At 54.9% G+C, this 17,155-nt stretch overlaps 1 protein-coding gene across 1 annotated transcript in view; it reads left to right on the top strand.

Annotated features, from left to right (window-relative positions):
* The window catches only part of ARHGAP39 (Rho GTPase activating protein 39), a 59,847-nt gene that overhangs the window by 36,880 nt on the left and 5,812 nt on the right, over positions 1–17,155 (top strand). Inside the window, exons 4-7 of the mRNA XM_010569331.1 lie at positions 8,833–9,104; positions 9,138–10,240; positions 14,992–15,553; positions 17,019–17,111. Of these exons, the coding sequence (XP_010567633.1) occupies positions 8,833–9,104; positions 9,138–10,240; positions 14,992–15,553; positions 17,019–17,111 (2,030 nt within the window). The remainder of the gene's footprint in view (positions 1–8,832; positions 9,105–9,137; positions 10,241–14,991; positions 15,554–17,018; positions 17,112–17,155) is intronic.

Below are 17,155 nucleotides of genomic sequence, written 5' to 3'. Positions count from 1 at the left end.
TGCACGGAGCGTGCATGGAGCACGCGGACCCCAGCAGCCTGGTGCGGGAGATTTTTCCTCTCACCTCTGTCATTGACTTTCCAAAGGCTGGAAGAAGATCGCGGAGGTGGTATTTGAGCAGACAGGGAGATTTAAGAGCGTAAGTCGCTTGAGTGCTTCGGAAAAATCCTTCCCTAAATAAATGCAATGTTTCAGTCCACGGAAATTATGCAAATTTGCAAAGAAATTGATTTCGGTGATGGAAGATTAGAGGGATTTGCGAAGTAGTTTGTCATGGAAATGTACTCAGAGTCGTAAGTAAAATCTTGCCTTCCCCACAAGGAGAAAATAGCAAAGGGAACCCAGCGCCAAGCCAGAGATAACAGAAATACTTTGAATTTCTGGAGGAGCTCCTGCGCCAGGAGGGTGGCAAGCCTCGGCGAGGCTGGCTCTCCTCTCTAGCAGCATCGCTTTTCATTTACTGGAGTAAATGAGCTGCTCGTGGGCACGGTAGCTGCAGCAATTCAGCCGCAAAAAGGCCTTTCGCAGTATTCCTTTTGCAGAGAGAAAATTAAATTTAGTCTGTAGCAATGCTTTCTAGTGTTTAGCAATAATCCAGGGCAGTACGATGGAGCTTTCAGGTTTATTGCTTGCTGTTACTTAATACTTTGATTGAAAGCTCTACCTTGGCTAGATGATTTGATGGGCAGGGCTGCTTCACAGGGATTTTTATTCGTATCCACTGTTGCCAGATGCAGGCTGCTGTCTGAAATATTAATGCTAGCTGCAAATCCAGGAATTAAGAAGGCTTTCACCGGGTTTGAGTTAAAACACCTGGCCTTAGGATGAATTCCTGTCCGTTTGGGGATGGTGGAAGAGCTGAAGCATGGGGGTGTGCAGAGCATCACTTGGTGCTCAACTCTTACTGCTTTGTGGTACCCGGGTTTTTAGCTTGGAGGTTGGAAGTTGTTGGGGTGGGAAAAGGGCATCAGACCAGGCAGCTCTTCCTTACGGAGCTGCTGTTGATTTACAGCTCTCCCTCCTTCTCCCCGGTGCTCCTCTGCTGCCAGGTCTGCAGGCATGGATGCCCACGAAGCTGGCCGAAAACCCACGGGTGACGGCAGGGTGGGCTGAATGTCCGTGCAAGAAGAGGAGTCATTGGAAAAAACGTAACGGCGTCGCTGCAAAACCTCCTCCATCGATGCAGGTGGAAGCGCCTGTGGCTGCAGATCCGGGCTCCGCATGCGGGGAAGGGAAAGCTCTGCCGTCCTGCTGCACCTCCCTGCCCGCTCCTGAGACAAGGGGAGTCAAAAAAGGCAGGGCTAACCCCAACACGTGCTGCTGTCCGTGCCTCGCGCCGCGCTTTGCGGTGTTGCCGCATCCCAGAGCATGGCCAGGACTCTGCTCTGGCTGCCGGTGTCACCCAGACTATAGACGTCACCCAAGCCATAGATGTGACCCAGGTGGCATTGAGGGAACACGATGTTTCAGGGTGTCAGGGGAAGGTATCCCCCCCCAGCTTTCCCTGGTTTTGACTCCTTACGGAGGTGCTGGTCTCCCCTCATTTTATCCGAAGAGGCAGAGGAATGCCAGCAGGTTGACCTCCCGTAGCTTTGGAGGTGTCTTGCTCTTTTGCAAATAACTTTGCTGATGCAGGAGAACGGCCGCGCATCCCCATCGTCCTCTGGCCTTTGTGGTCCAGCTGGTGTCACCTTGGTGCATCTGGGGGGCTTTGGGGACACCTTCTGTATGTCCTGCTCTTTCTAACTGTAGCAGTGCCGGAGTCACCCGCAGGAGCAGGAGGAGAAGGGGCTAGATGATACGAAGGTGACACGCTGATGGCAGCTTGTGCCTCTCGGGCAGCATTGCTTTGCCAAGTGTTGTCAGGGCCGTGTGTTGCAGAGGCTTTCCAAGGTTGCTGATATTTTTAGGGCGATGACCATTAATCACTCCTTGGCGGCCATTTGGCATTACAGCCTTTAATGACTCCTTCTGCCGTGCTGGGAGTTCATACCTAAAAGCAAGCAAGAGCCTCAACCTCATCTCCAAAAACAAAGCACCCATGTACATGGCTGGAGTTTAAATTACTTGTCTATCTGTAATAGAAAAATGCGAGGAAAGGAGTAGCAGAAAGGGGAGAGGTAACAAGGACTTGGGCTTGCAGGTGGCCCTGGAGCAGACAGCAAAGACCTTGACTCCCAGTCATCCACCCATGAGGTTTAGGGGACCCCAAGGAGGTGCCTGGAGTCTCCCCTTCCTCTATGATGTGCTGCAAATCGCTAATGAGCCAGTACGGTCTCATCCCAGGTTAGAGAATTAATTGGGGAAACCTGTTTCTCAGCAGCAGTGGGAGGTGGGTGCTGGTGCTCGTGGCTTCTGGTCATACTCGAGACCAGAAACAATTTCTTTACCTGCTCCGGAGAAGGAACTAGCTACCAGGAGAACAATTTGCTTGTTCCTGTCCCACCACAAGTTCCCTAAAATTGCTTATCCTTCCCTCGTGTGATGAGTCTTGCCATTGAAAGCAGATGGAGGATGCAGGGACATGCCAACAGGAGCTGTGAGATTTGGTCTAGGGTTGCAAAGTACTTGGAGATGTCTGTGGGCAGTGTCCTCTGCTTTCAGGGGATGAGTCCAGCATGGATGGGGGTTAGTTATGTGTCACCCAGTGAGTGACAGTGCAAGATCCAGCCCATGGGATGCAGAAAACCTGATGATAATTTCCACTGTACTGGGTATGCCGCTTTGACGGTGCCAAAGCTGGACCGTGCAAGTGGTGATGGATACTGACCCCACGTTAACAAGCAGAAGATACGGTCCATCACTTGGCGACTCAAAGAGCTACTCCCATGGGTCATGAATGTTGCTTGCAAATGATTAAGAAACCCGAAGGCAGCTGGTGCTCACGGCAGGACCCCCAGTGCAAGGACCTCTGGGTGGGACACACTGCCTGGCTTTGCTGGCAATCCTCACTGGTTCTTCTGCTTTCTTGCCTTGAAAGTTTTGGGGTCTGTATATAAAAAGCAGCTTATTAATGAAGATGAGTGACCTTCAGTTGGGCAGGAGGGGAAGAGCAGAAGAAACGGAGAGCGACCAAGGGCTCATGAAGCCCTTTTAGGGGAGGAGATCCCCGCAGAAGCTGCATCCTGCAGCCAAGGAGTTGCATGTATAAACCTGACTTAACAACTAGGCTCTTGATAGAATTTGTGATTCTTCTTCAGAATCTCAAAAACAGCATTTCAGCCATTTTAACCATCAGAAGCACGTATGTTCCTGTACTCCCTGTAGAGCAGTGGGGGAGGGTGTTTCCATTTGTTCACATGAAGAATGAAGCCAAGTTTTGCTTCGATGGGGTTTGGGGTAATTGTAGGGAGATCTAAGAGCTTCTGCAGACAACGCAGCCTTCTGCCATCACTCCAGACTGTGGGGTGCCACCATCTCCTTGGATTTCTGCCCATATGTTTACAGGGTCCATTAGATCCTTGGCGGTGAGCAATGGCATCCGTGTGCATTAACCATTGGAGGAGCCACACGGCATATCCCGGGGATGGTGCTCTGCCTCGGCTGCGCCATCCCGGTTCCTCCCCAAAAGCCCCGGCTGACGTGGCCAAGACCCTTGGCCAAGACCTTAGTACGTGGTCCGGGCAGGAAAAGCAGCATGTGCAGGAGCAGAGCAAGAGGCTGCTTTCCATTTACATTAGCTGGAAATCAAGCTTGCAGCATTTTAGCTTTGGTAGGCTGAAGGCTGAAGAAATTGAATCTCATAAAAGCAGAGTGCAGGGACCGAAGGAAGATGCTCGAGTTGCTCCAAAACACAGAGCCCACCCACCAGTCGCTTGTATGCTGATCCTTAATGGGAAAGCCAGCACTGAAAGCATCAAAAAGCACATGAGGAACCCAGAACTGGTGCCCCACAGCCCTCATGAGATGAGCAGGAGTGTCCCAGTCCGGCAGCCCTGCCGCATCACTCCAGGTCTGATTCCCCTGGCTCCTGGCCAGCCTTAGTCCAATTATCCATCCCTTTTTCTTCTAGTTTGTCATCCTCAAGATGCAAGTCCCCATCTGTCCTGGTGGCTGCTCAACCGTGGTCCTAACTGGCAGCGTGAGCCAGAGCGGAGGTGATGAGGACGTGCTGGGTCCCGCAGGGTGGGTTAAGCAGCAAGCTGCATCCTTGCAAGAGCACCTTGGGCTTCCCAACCTGAAAACCGGACCTTGAGCTCGCTAATTTGGTGGCATGACCAGGATGATGTCCATGGAGGAGGCATGCAGCCAGCAGTGGTTGCTGAAGAATATTAAGGGCAGGCCAGTGACCAAGGCTGTAATTACTGCAGTTAGTAACCATGGTGAAAATAAATTAGCGTCCTCTGTGGTCAGATAATTGATGAAGGAAGAGGAGACCTCAGTTAACGTCCATGCAGCAGTGGGATGGTGATTCATTGCTGGTGGGTTCATAATCCCTTCTTGCCTGCTGGTATCACGCTGCCTCCGGACCCGCTGCCCCGGTGCTGGTAGGAAATCCGCCCATTAATGATGGAGCGGGCGGGGGATGAAATCAGTCCTTGGTGATCTCCGTAGCAGATCTATCTTCTCACCTCACTCATCATTTTGGTTTGTTGATGCTGGGCGATGCAGCCAAGCGTTTCTTGGCATTTCTGACCCGGCAAGGCTTTCCCTCGTCACCCTGCGCCGATAGTTTATGCTGGTCTGGGCGTGCTGCTATGGTTGTGGAGGGAGTTTCGGGGGTCTGGAAGGGCTCAATGACTGGTTGAGATCCAACAATCAGCATGGAGGGACCCAAACTCGTGCAGGTCTTCAATGGCAAGAAGCTGGCAGGAAGCTCAAGTCCTCAGGAGCTCGAAAGGCTGCTGCGGAAAGGGAAGGAACAAATTGTTCCCCACACCCCCTGGAGCAAAGACAAAGTCATGGGCAAGCAACGAGCAGGGTGCTGGGAGATAGTGGAGCCTCATGCAGGGAGATATTTATATATGCCTCTTTGTGGGCTTTTTTCTGCAAAACTCGGTAATTGGACTCACTCCACCTTTTTCTGAAGGACAGAAAGGACAAGTGGCTGTGAAAAAATAACTGAGAATGAGAAAGGAATGAACTGGGAGAGCAGACGGTGCCTCGGGTATCTTCTGTGCCAGCGTGGGACTCGGAGAGGAATTGATAACAAAATGTGCTTCCCTGTGCTTTGGAGACAGCAGCGAACTCCAGCACAGATCCCTCCTGCGAGGCAGGCGATGCTTTCGGCACCTCCATAAAAACCACCTCTGCTCTTCCTCCTGAGTGTCCCCTGCCTGGATGGCATCTCCCAAGGACTTGAAACATGGACTGAGCAGATGAAAAACCTCTGTTAGTTGGGGTGATCCATGTGCCACTCCACTGCGCTGGGCCATGCAGGGGCAGAAGAGCCTTTTCTTGCAGAGCCCCCCAACCAGTGGCCATGAAATCTTTTGGACAAGGTGGGAAAGACTGGTGAGAACTGGAGTAGCAAAGAAGAAAATCAAAGCATGGTCTTAAGCGGGTAGGAGTGGGGAAGGCAGCATGAGCTGGCCAGAGCTAATGGTTCTGCTGTCCTCCTGAAGACACAAGGAGCCATCTTCAACCTTCAGGACATGATGCAGAAGATCTCGCTTGTAGATGTGCTTCCACAAAAGCAGGGTAGAAGGTTTAATTCTTATTTAATGGGTAACTTGGCAAAAGGAGGGCTGCCTCCAGCTCTTAGGATCCACGAGATCCACTGAGAGTGGTGAGTGGTGAGAAATGTGCATTGGGCAAGATGTCAAATGGGGTGTTTTGGCACCAGAACTGGGGCCAAGGCTGGTGGGCTGCTCACTGTGACCTCTGAGAGCTGTGCTGGTGGTGGGGCATCTGGAGATGGTGCATGCTGCCAAAAAGGAGTGGAAAGGCCCTCTTCTGCTGGGCATCAACCTCTCTCATCTCTGGGATTTCATCATGAGAAGAGGCTCCAGTGACCTGGAGTCAATGAAAGCTGTGGGTCACCAGGTTCAAGAGATCCAGTATGGAGCTGGCAGTAACTCAGTCTCATACTCTCAACTGCTTTTTGGGGGCAGGAGGAGAAGCGTGAGCCAATTCTTGGGCCAAGTCTTCATGGTGTGAGGTCACTGTGTCCTTCATTGGAGATGCTGTGCATTGGGACAGCCCTGGAGAATGAACCTGAGCCAGGTGACAAGGCTGCAGCCAGTGGTGTCCAGCTCCTGCCCTTCCTGATGGGCGCATTTCCCACCAACGGGCTCCATGGAGCACAGAAGAAGGGTTAGTCCCCAAAGGTCACCCAACATTTGGGGGAGAACAAGGTGCAAACCACATCCCTGGTGTGCCTTCAGTTTGGGGAGTGACAGGGATGGAGGCATCTCTGCCCAGCTCCAACGTCACATCCTACTGCTGGGAGATTTCTTTCCTGGCTCTTGCCCAAGTTTATGATGATGTTATGAAATTATTTTCTCCTACTCCCCATCTGACAGCAGCACGCTGGCAACGTGGTGGGCAACGTCCCAAACGAAGTAATAGTTGCCTTTGAGGCTGGAGCAGCATAGACATGTCTAAGGCTGAAGCCCAAGCTTGGTGAAGTTTTGCTCCTCTGAGTATTTGATACTTTACTTTTGTGACGAGGTGGTAACTTGAGGTAGTGAGTCAGTCCAAGTCTTGATGTCCACCCTCCTGTAGAGGGGCAGTTTTTCCACGGTGGATGATCTGCCAGTTCGGAGCTGCCCCAGGAGAGGTGGATTCATTTGAGAAGGGTTGAGTTGCTCCCCACCTCTTGGGCTTTCTTGCTTATCCCAGGACACAGAGCAGCCCTGAGAGGAAGGTTTGACCAGGCCAGATGGAGCCCAACCAGCCTTGCCCAGGTCGCACAGCTCCCTGCAACCCATTTCCAGGGAGTTAATCCTGCAGGGCCAAGATTATCCTGAGATTATAATTATTTCTGCCCGTGAATTATTAATAAAGAGGAAAAAAAAAACCTCTTTGATTCATTGCAAATTGCAGTTGGGGTTGAAACGGAGAACCTGTGGACATGCTGCTGGAGCATCAGTGATGGGGGACCCAGCTTTGCGGGATGCGTCGCTATTCAGAGGAGATGTTACCCACCAGGACTATCAAATGCCTTAACAAGAAGATGGACTTGAGATAGAGGTGAAGGAGGTCTCCTCCTGGCTCTGGTTGGAGGCTCCAGGATTTTTCCACATGTGGACGAGCTCATCTCCACTAAGCCCTGCTTGAGTGAGCTCCTGGTGCCCTGAGCGCGTTGCCCAGCTGAGCTTTCACCCGTGCTTGCACCAGGAGTGCCACAGAAGCTGCCTGTTGGGTGGCGATTTAGGGATGATTATTCACATCTCAGAATTAAGAAGGTCCGCGTTGGCACTTGCTGACACGTGCATGTCATACGTATGAAACAGGCTCCACCAGGCAGTTTCCAGCCCGATGCTGTGTGGGTTTGGGGTGTGCAGGTACAGGATCTGCGAGTCGGACAACAGCAAGATGCTGTAGGACGCTCCACGTTGAAAGACGTTCAGTGGAAGCGCGCAGGGCATCATCACGTGGCATGCAAAGTGGCTGAGGGACGCAGTGAGCTTGAGCATCAAGAAATGGAAGCCGTGGGCATCTGCCACCGCAGCTCCAGCTCTTGCTCGCTTCTCCATGTGCCTCTTGCACATCCTCACAGCTGTGGTGAGATGCTCATCCAGGGCTGGCCCTAGGGTTTTTTGGGGGCGATGAAGGGGATGGAGGGCAGCTGCTGCTCTCATCTCCTGCGGCGTTTGTGCTCCATCCCTTTGGAGACTGAGGTGTCCATCTGTCACGTGGGTTTAGGCAGTTGGCTAAGCTGTCCCTCTCCTCCCTGCCCCAGCATGTCAGTACTCCACTTCAGTGCTGCCACAAGGAGCTGCCCCACGGCCTTTGGGTACGAGGCAGTGGGGTTTCGCGTTTCGTGCGGCTGGGACATCTCTGCACAGGTCAGGGTTGTGTTTTCAAGCCCCCTCCCCAAGCTATTTAGCATCCCCAAAGGAGCCAAACCGCAGGCAGAGGTTCAGTCCTCTGCCCTGTCCCCCCACCGTGGACTCCCTTTGCAACAGAGGGGGTAAAGTCTGAAGCTTTTTGCCTTCAATTTCTTTTTAAACAATGCTTGGGATTATTGTTTTTTCCTGGGTTTAACATAACCCAGGTCCAGCTGGGAACCGGAGGAGGGTGTTAATCCCGGGCAGGGGGCTGGATGGAGGGGGTGAGATGGGGTAATCCTGCGTGCTGCAGGGAATGGAAAGCAAGAAGAGGCAGGAGAGATGGTGCTGTGCGTACATGTCTTCTCCTTCTTGCCCTGGGATGGGACAAGTCCCTGCAAGGACTGCATTCCCAAACACCCATGAAACTGTCACCCAACGTACAACTGCCCCAAGGCTTGTCCCCAGCGGGTGGCTGTGCTCGCTCCTCCATCGCCGTTCGGCTCTAAGAAGCACCAAGGCACGAGCGGGGAGGGCTGAGTCAGGGCTGTCTCCTAGAGATGTACCCCAAGGGGTGTCATCGCTTTTCAGGGCTTGGCTTTCCAACCTGCGTGTCCTTCGTGCACCCTGGGGGTTGCTGAGGTCTGTGGGAGCCGGGGGGGGGCTGCGGGCTGGTGCCCACTGCGTTTGGGACGGTGACAATGCCCTGGTCTCTCTATCACCAGTGTGGTCTTCACCTGATGGGAGAGGCTCGGGGTGCTCGGGCATGTCCATCCTTTGGGCTCTGCTGCAGCCAAGGGTCTGGGGAGGTCTCGGGGCAGCATTTCGGGGGAGTCTGCCCACCTGTGGGCACGGGGGGCTTTCCTCGCTGATGGCGGTGCTGTGTTTCTCCCCGCAGGACGTCGTCCCTGCGATGGAACGCCGGCACCAAGGAGCGGATGCTGATCAAAGTGACCGACCGCGAGCCCAGCTTCCTCATGCACCAAGGCAACGGCTACACCCCCGAAAACCAACCGGGCACCCGTTCGCGGCGACCCTCGGGGGGACAACAGTCGCCCAACCTACAAACCTTCGCCCCCGACACCGACAACTCTGTTTTCTTCCCGGAGAGGAAGCAGTCGCCCTTCTTGAAGAGGGCCGAGCACGTGGGCAGCTGCTCGCCGCTGCTCGGCCGGGGGGACTCCTTCTGCTCCCCGCTCCAAGCCCAGCACCGCAAGCACTCCAGCGAGTCGCAACCCTCCTCGCCCCGCTACGCTTATGAGCCCCCCCTCTATGAGGAACCCCCCATGGAGTACCAGGCTCCCATCTATGATGAACCCCCTGTGGACATGCAGTACGAAGCCAGCGGGAGCTACAAAGCCGGCTCGCCGCAGAAATCACCCATCCGTAAACCTCACCCCTTCCTGCAATCGCCCAAGCAAGGCTCCAACTCACCCTACCAGCAGTTGGTGCTCACCAAACAGAAGTGTCCCGACCGGTTCATGAGCCTGGAGTACAGCCCCGCCGGCAAGGAGTACGTCAGGCAACTGGTCTACGTCGAGCAGTCGGGCTCCAGCCCCAAGATGAAGACGGGGTTGAGGCACAAATATTCCCCCAACCCCATCGGTGGCTCCTACTCGCTGCAGCACAGCCCCTGCCTGGTCCGGGACCAACGCTTGGAGATCAAATCGGGTGACTACAGCAGCATGGAGGGACCCGACTTCTGCCCTGGCCCAACGGGTGGCCAGGTGGCCCAGGGCGAGGACTCCATGTCGTGGTCCAGCCAACAGGACACTTTGTCCTCCACCGGCTACTCACCCTCCACCAGAAAGAGGAAAAGCCGAAAGCCTTCCCTATCGCACGACCCCAACGCCTCCTCCACGGATGGCTCGGGGGACCGGGAGGTGTTGGGCGAGCAGATGCTGGGTGAGGAACGAGCCACCCCGGGACCCAACAGGTCACCGATGAACCGTACGGAGAGCAAGGCGGCGGAGGCGGAGGCGGCACGGGGCTTCCCCGAGCCCTTTTTGGCACAGGCACGCCTGGCTTGGGAAGCCCAGCAAGCCCACTACCATATGAAACAACGGAGCAGCTGGGATTCCCAAAAGGACGGTTCGGGCTACGAGAGCGACGGTGCCCTCCCTTTGCCCATGCCGGGTCCGGTGGTGCGAGCCTTCAGCGAGGACGAGGCGTTGGCGCAGCAGGAGAACAAGCACTGGAAAAGGAACACCTTCGAGAAGCTGGGCTTCCCCCAGATCCTGCTGGAGAAGAGCGTCTCCGTGCAGACCAACCTGGCCTCCCCCGAGCCCTACCTGCATCCATCTCAGGTAACGTCCTCGGGGATGTCCTCAGCGTTGGGGGGGCTTAACCGTGTGCCCCACACCACCAACCCTTGCCCGCCGCTCGGCATCTCCTCGGGTGCCGCACCGGGTTAAGTCAGACCACACCGCGTGGCAGCGCAGCGTCCCTGCCGCCCTCCTGGTTAAAGCTCCTTCTTCTTGTAAAGCCGGTTTAAATCCCTGCCTCCGCTGCAGATCCAGCGGGATGGTCCCCAGGGCAATCCCACGCTTTCATAGCTACCGAGCGCCGCACGGGCACCTCTGTGCTGTGGCAGCCCCAGCCCTGTGCCGCAGCTTCGGGTGCTGCTTCTCCTCCCTCGGTCTGGCTGCTGCTCGGTGGGAGCCAGCTCCTGGACCCCCAGCACCCGTCCCCGGCTGTGCTCGGTGCTCCCGGCACACGCACGGGGCTCGTGGGCTCTGCAGTAACTCATCTCCTTGCATTTCACGTCATGTCACCGTCAGACGGCGGCAGTGCAGGAGATTTCCCCTACCAAGCCTGCGGTGGCTCAGCCTGGGCTTCGTAGCATCCTCCGAGAGCGCTGGATTCTGGGGACGCCCAAAATGCCATCTCCGGTCCCCATCCAGCTGTAGGAGACGTGTGAGCAGGGATGTCCCTTCTGCAGAGCAAGGGGAGATGGCCAGGGTGTGTAAAAGGCATCAAACATCAGCCCCTTTCTGCTCTCTCCACCTGCTTCCATTTTCAAAGGGGTCCTCTGCCAGAAATGAGGGTTTGCTCACCAGGTTGTTCCAGGCCGTAGCGGTTCGAGGTGCTGGAGCAGCGCCGCTGGCCCTTGGCTTTCGTGGTGAGCAGGGATGGGCAGCGCCACGTTTGAGTTGGGGTGTTGACCCACCAATCCCAGCTCCAGCCATCCAGGTGGTGGCTGAACCCATCACTGGACCCACCAGTAACTCCGAGGCAATTTCTGGTTACGGCAGGAGTTTTTCCCAGTGAGTACTGAAAGTAAGTTGAGGAGCTTCGTCCCACCGGTGCAGGCTGTCCCATCTGATCACAGGCAGCACCCCATAGAGGTCCTGCCTCTGTCTTCTCCCTGGCATGTTGGGATTGACAGCACTGCTGATCTGGCTGCCAGATTTGCTTTCTCATAGAAGTTGGTCCTTTGCAAGTTGGTCCCTCAAAGAAGTTGCTCCATAGCAAGCTGATCCCTCAAAGAAGTTGCTCCGTAGCAAGCTGGTCCCTCAAAACCTTGGGATGAAACAGCCACAGGCACACCAGCTTTCCACGATCTGCTTCCCAGGGCTCTGAGCTGCCTGTTCCCTCCCTGGGACTGAGCCGCCCCGGTCCTGGAGACCCCTCCTGCCCCAAGCTCCCATCCCAGAGGAGCTCCTGGGGCTCCCACAGACCATTTTTGTGAGGGTGTAGCCCTCCTGCTGCTGATAGCCCCCCATGGTCTCTGACCTGGACCTGCTGGAGCTGATGCATCCCCTGTGCCCATCTTCCAGCCCATCAGATGTTTACCAGCAGCAGCTCCTGGCTTCAGGCTTTCAGCTCTCATGTCCTTTCCCCTCTAGCATCCATCACCCAAAATCTGCCCCTCTGACCTGTAGTGCCCCGCTCTGGGCAAAGACAGTGATGCTGCCCATGTCTCCGCAGCCAGAAAAGCCCAGAGGTGGGCTGCAGAGGTGGGGAGGTGAAGACAAGGGTTACCGGAGGAAGACCACTTGATTTGCTTTTGGATACATCAAAGGTTCATGTAAGGACACTAGGAAAGGCTATAATGGCTTTTTAAAAATGGATTGATGATGCTGTGTGCAGGGATAGTTACCCTGGCAAGAGCAATCCAACCTCGAAAACTGCCTGGAAGATGGAGCTTGGTATCAGCAAGGAGGAGATCCTGGACGTGGACCTGGGAAACAGCAAATAATCTGGAAAATCCCTTTTTTGCCTATGGGAATGTGTAAGGAAAACAATGGGGCATTGCAACCAAAGGCAGCAGAAGAATATTCCCCATGCACAAGTGTCCCCAAGCACTCGGTGCCGCACAAGGAGGTTCAAACCCAAAACCGAAGAGCTCCAAATCTGCTTTGGGTGCTCACGTTGGCCAGGAGGAACAGCTGCCACCATTAGTGATCCTATGCCTTCTGCGTGGAGCTCGGGAGGTAGTGGGACTCTCTTCTGCTGCCCAGGTGTTTCTGTCTGGTTGCCCCTGTCTGATGTTGCCCTCAGGCTCAGGAAGAGCAGATTTCCAGCCAGGGTGGTGAAACACTGGCCCAGGTTGCCCAGAGAGGTGGTCGATGCCCCATCCCTGGAAACATTCCAGGTCAGGTTGGACGGGGCTCTGAGCAACCTGATCTAGTTGACGATGTCCCTGCTCATTGCAGGGGAGTGGTCTAGATGACCTTTGAAGGTCTTTCCCAACCCAAACCATTTGATGATCATGTCTAAGATTGTCGCATGATTTTAATTTGGTTTCCTATGCCCCCATCAGCTGGGGAACCTTCATTGCTGGTTGGAGTGGAAGCCTCTTGCAGTGGGCCCAGACCTGCGACCGGCCATGGTGGGAGCTTTGTGCGGAGGTTTATCACGCTGTCCATGACAGCAAGATGTGCCAGAAACGGAGAAGAAAACAGGAACAAAACGACACTGAGGATGACATGCAGGGAGATACGGAGACCTGGCAGAGGAGAGAAGCACATAGGAGATGTGATGGAGCGGCACAAGTGACGGGGACGTGGCCGGTGTCACCGATGGTGTGTCCCCACATTGGCCCCGCACGGGGGTGCATCTGAACCCCACCCACGTGGCACCAGGACCTCGTTCCCCCACAGCATGCTTGAGTTTGCTTCTGGGTTTGAGTGTTCCCCTAATCCCTGAGCTGAAAGGAGGGTCACCCCACGGGACGGGCAGCGGCAGCACCCTGCCAGGAGGTCATGGCCAGCTGCCATTGACACCCAGTTGCTTATCCCTTTGTTGTAGGTCTAGTTCATTTAGGACTGTGCTAATTGGGGCTAATTTTATATTGGCACTAGCAGTAGAGGATCCATCGCATTTTGCTGCCTGTGTCACTCCCCAGCCTGCCCACACTGTCCGCTGGAGTGGATGTGTGGAGAAGGCTGGTGTCCCCAGCTGACGTGGTCCTTTGCTTCTCTGTGGGTGCCCTGGGTGAACAGCGTGGCTGTGGCCCAGCTCGTGGACTGGTTTCTGGAAGAGCCATGGCACCAATGGCTGCTAAGCGAGAAGCCTCAGAGCAAATGTTGCATCTCCTTCCACCCAGAAAACCCCACGTGCCTTCAACTGACCAGCAGGTTGGAGGACACAGAAGGACCTTTTGGGTGATCTGGTGTCCATAGGAAAGGCAGGGTGAGGTCCCTCAAGAGGTGAAGGTCCCGTGTCCCCATGGCCAGGTCCCTGCTGTCATCACCGTGGTGCAAGGTGGGAGCTGAGTGATGTCAGTAAGAAGAGGAGACCTCAACACTGGGAAGGGACGAGCTGTTGAGCGAAGAGACAAGAACCTTGACTTGTTTGATGAAGCAGAGGCTCAGTTGTCTACCAGCAGCTGTAGTGGCAATTTGGGTGGCTTCCTTGTCTCCTCCTGGACTTGCCACCTCCACATGGCCCTGGCTCTTTCCACCTTGGTTCTGCCTCCTGCTTTTCTTCTTCTGTTCCTCATCTAAAGCCCAGCCCCAAGGCCGTGGCACTGTTGCAGTCACCTCACACATGGTCCCTGCTCGGGGCCACCGACACGGTTCCCCTGCGCAAGGTGGGGACAGCAATGTCACCTCTGGATGGGAAGGACTCGCCTCCTGCCTGCCTATGAGTCACGTCCCCAGGGCCACCAAACCCAGGTGATGCTGGCCCGGACTTGCATTTGCAGAAGAGGGAGCTGACAGACGATGAAGCCACATTGGCTGGCTGCAGACCGGGGAGCAGTCCATCCCAAGTGTCCTTGTTTGCCTTTCTCCATGCCGGTCATCAGCTGTTTGGGTGTCCCTCCACCTCCTGGGGTGATATCCCTAAGCTGTGCTGGCTCCAGTAGTAGAAGGGCACTGCTTTGCAAGGGGTACCCTTTGCTCTGCAGAGGTCCTACCCGGCTGGGTGCTCTGCAGGTTAGATCCTGGACAGCTTGTGTCCCTCCGCATGTGGGATATAAAGGAACACCAGCCATTTTGATCATGGTTTGGAGGAGCCACCAGCCTCCTGCTGGGTATGTGGCCGCTGGAGAACCATGCTCGAACGTGGCTCTGCGGAGAAGGGGTTATTTGGGGGGCTGGTTACAGGTGAGTGTGTCCCCTTCCCGGTGTGCCCGAAGGACTGGTGGAACCTGAAGCCACTTGCCCTTTGCTTCCCCCACCTTATTGATAGCCACCAGCTTCTTCTGTCCATGACTGCAAAGCCTCAGTGCAAACTGGGGTCCCAGGTGTGAACGGAGTCCAGCACATCAGCTTTTGGGTGGCTTCGCTTATCCACCCACTGGTCCCTTCCCTCCCGATGCCGACCAATGCCACGAGCTGCCTGGCCGCTGGCGCCAGGCCAGCTCCGCTTGCCCATGATGGGATTAAGGAGCAGCTCCTTGGAGAGGACGTAGCTTTTGGGTTGAGCGTGGGGCAAGCTCTTGATGCTGTAATGGTTGGTTGGTTGGCTGGTTTGTTGGTTGGCTGGCTGGGTTGTTGGTTGGCTGGCTGGCTTGTTGGTTGGTTGGTTGGCTGGCTTGTTGGTTGGTTGGTTTGGTGGTGAGGCCATGCTGTTAGTAACCTTGACTTGTCTGGCTGTTGTCTCCTAGTCAGAGGATCTCGGTGCCTGCGCCCAGTTCGAGAGCAGCAGACAGACCAGGAACATGATGCCTAGCGCCAGCTGTGTCTTCCCCACCTTCAACCTGCGGAAGCCCTCCTCAGAGACGGACATTGAGAACTGGGCCTCCAAGCACTTCAACAAGCACACCCAAGGGCTCTTCCGCAGGAAGGTGTCCATCGCCAACATGCTGGCCTGGAGCAGCGAGTCCATCAAGAAACCCATGATCATGACCAACGACCGCAACGTCAAGAAAGAGGCGTGCGAGATATTTAAACTGATTCAGATGTACATGGGGGATCGGCGGGCCAAGACGGACCAGCTCAACGTGGCCTTGGAGATCGCCACCAAAGGCTGGAGCATGCAGGGTCTGAGAGACGAGCTCTACATCCAGCTGTGCCGGCAGACCACCGAGAACTTCCGTTACGAGAGCCTGGCCCGGGGCTGGGAGCTCATGGCCATTTGTTTGGCCTTTTTCCCACCCACTCCCAAATTTCATTCCTACCTAGAAGGATACATTTACAGGCACATGGATCCAGTGAATGACACTAAAGGTAAGAGAGAAACGGCTGCCCGGTGGCTTTGGCCCCTGCTGATGTCGCAACCCATTTATTTATTATTATTTTGTTCCTTCCCCCTTCGCATTCATGAGTCTCCTTGTTGAAAGGTGGGCGAGGAACTCATCCAACGGCCCTCCCGGAGGTGCAGCAAGAGTGGCGGTGCCTTTGCCACCGTCCTTTCCTCCCCGGCGCACGGAAATCCAGCACGAGACCCAACGCGAAATGAGCTTTGACACCTTTGCTGCAGGCTCAGCGTCACCTCGGCTGGGGGTGGCCATAAGCGAGAGTTCCCAGGACCTCGCCTGGCCCATGAGGACACCTTTAGAGGTCCCTCCCAACCCAAACCGTTCTGTGATTCTCTGATATCTCCAGATGCTTCTTCTGGCTTCTCGAGTAGCTTTGGATCAAAAAAAAAAAACCCATGCTGGAAGGGGAGCCAGCTCGATTCTCAGCTCCCGAGGTGGTTTTTGGTCACGGCAGATAGAAGAGACATAAATTTGGGCTAGTTGACCCCAAATGGGTGGGAATTGTAGGACTGTTGTTTTCGGGTGCCCTTCGGCTCCCCAGGGACCAAGCCAGGAGGTCTGGGCGACGCCGGCGTCACACGGAGCCCTGGTGGATCCGGCCGGCTTGGGGACAAGAGGAGATGAACCCAACCCAGGCGTCCACGGGGAAAGGAAGGCGTAGGGTGGGCGAGAAAGTCCCGCGTGCGAGAGCGTCCCCGAGGGCAGCCGGCCCCGGCGCCGGCGTGCCCGGTTGGAGCCGGCACACGGGTGGGTCCCACCGGGGGGGAAGACCCCCACCATGGTGGCACCGACGGCAGGTGTCGTCCCCCCAGCCCGCCCGCAGCGGAGGCGTCAAGCTCATTTCGTCGCCATCTCCGCGCTCACGCTGGATTCGGCGCGCCGGTGGCGGAAACCAGCGCTCCGCCGGGAGAGGCTCTCCCCCGAGCCCCCCTTCAGCAGCGTGCCTGCGCTCAGCTCCGCTCCAGCCGTGCTCTGCCACCCGGCCCCGCCAGCCGTCACCCGATGGGTTTTAGTCTTTATTTTCATTTTCATTTATTTTTATTTCATTTTATTATTTTTTTCAGTTTTATTTTCAGTTTCATTTTCTTTCTTTTTATTTTATTTAATTATTTTTCAGTTTTGTTTTCAGCTTGATTTTATTTCATTTTTATTTTTATTTTCTTTTAATTTTCAATTTTATTTCTTTTTCTTTTCATTTGTGTTTTATTTCTTTTTCATTTTTGATTTTTTAATTTTCTTTTCATTTGAATTTCATTGTCTTTTCCCTTTTATTTTCCGATTTATTTTTTTTAAACTTCCATTGTTTTCACTTACAGTTTCACTTTATTTTCCAGTTTCAGTGTTCATTTGTCTTTTCCTTCCCATTTCCACCCCCAGTTTCACTCCCCCCCCCGTTCCATCCCCTTGTCTTCATCGCTTTGTTTGTTTCCCAGTGACCCAGCACATTAAAGAAATCCTGGAAAGGACCAATAAGAAGAAACCCAAATTGAGAAAGAAACCCAAGCCCTATATCGAAGAGCACGATGGTAGGGGCCGCCTCACCGCTCGCTCGCTTGGGCCTTCTTTCTCT

This window comes from Haliaeetus leucocephalus, unplaced genomic scaffold (assembly GCF_000737465.1).
Source record: "Haliaeetus leucocephalus isolate CR32 unplaced genomic scaffold, Haliaeetus_leucocephalus-4.0 Scaffold271, whole genome shotgun sequence".
Taxonomy (NCBI): Eukaryota; Metazoa; Chordata; class Aves; order Accipitriformes; family Accipitridae; genus Haliaeetus; species Haliaeetus leucocephalus.
The sequence above is the reverse complement of the archived record's forward strand: the minus strand, read 5'-3'. Positions and strand labels throughout refer to the sequence as shown.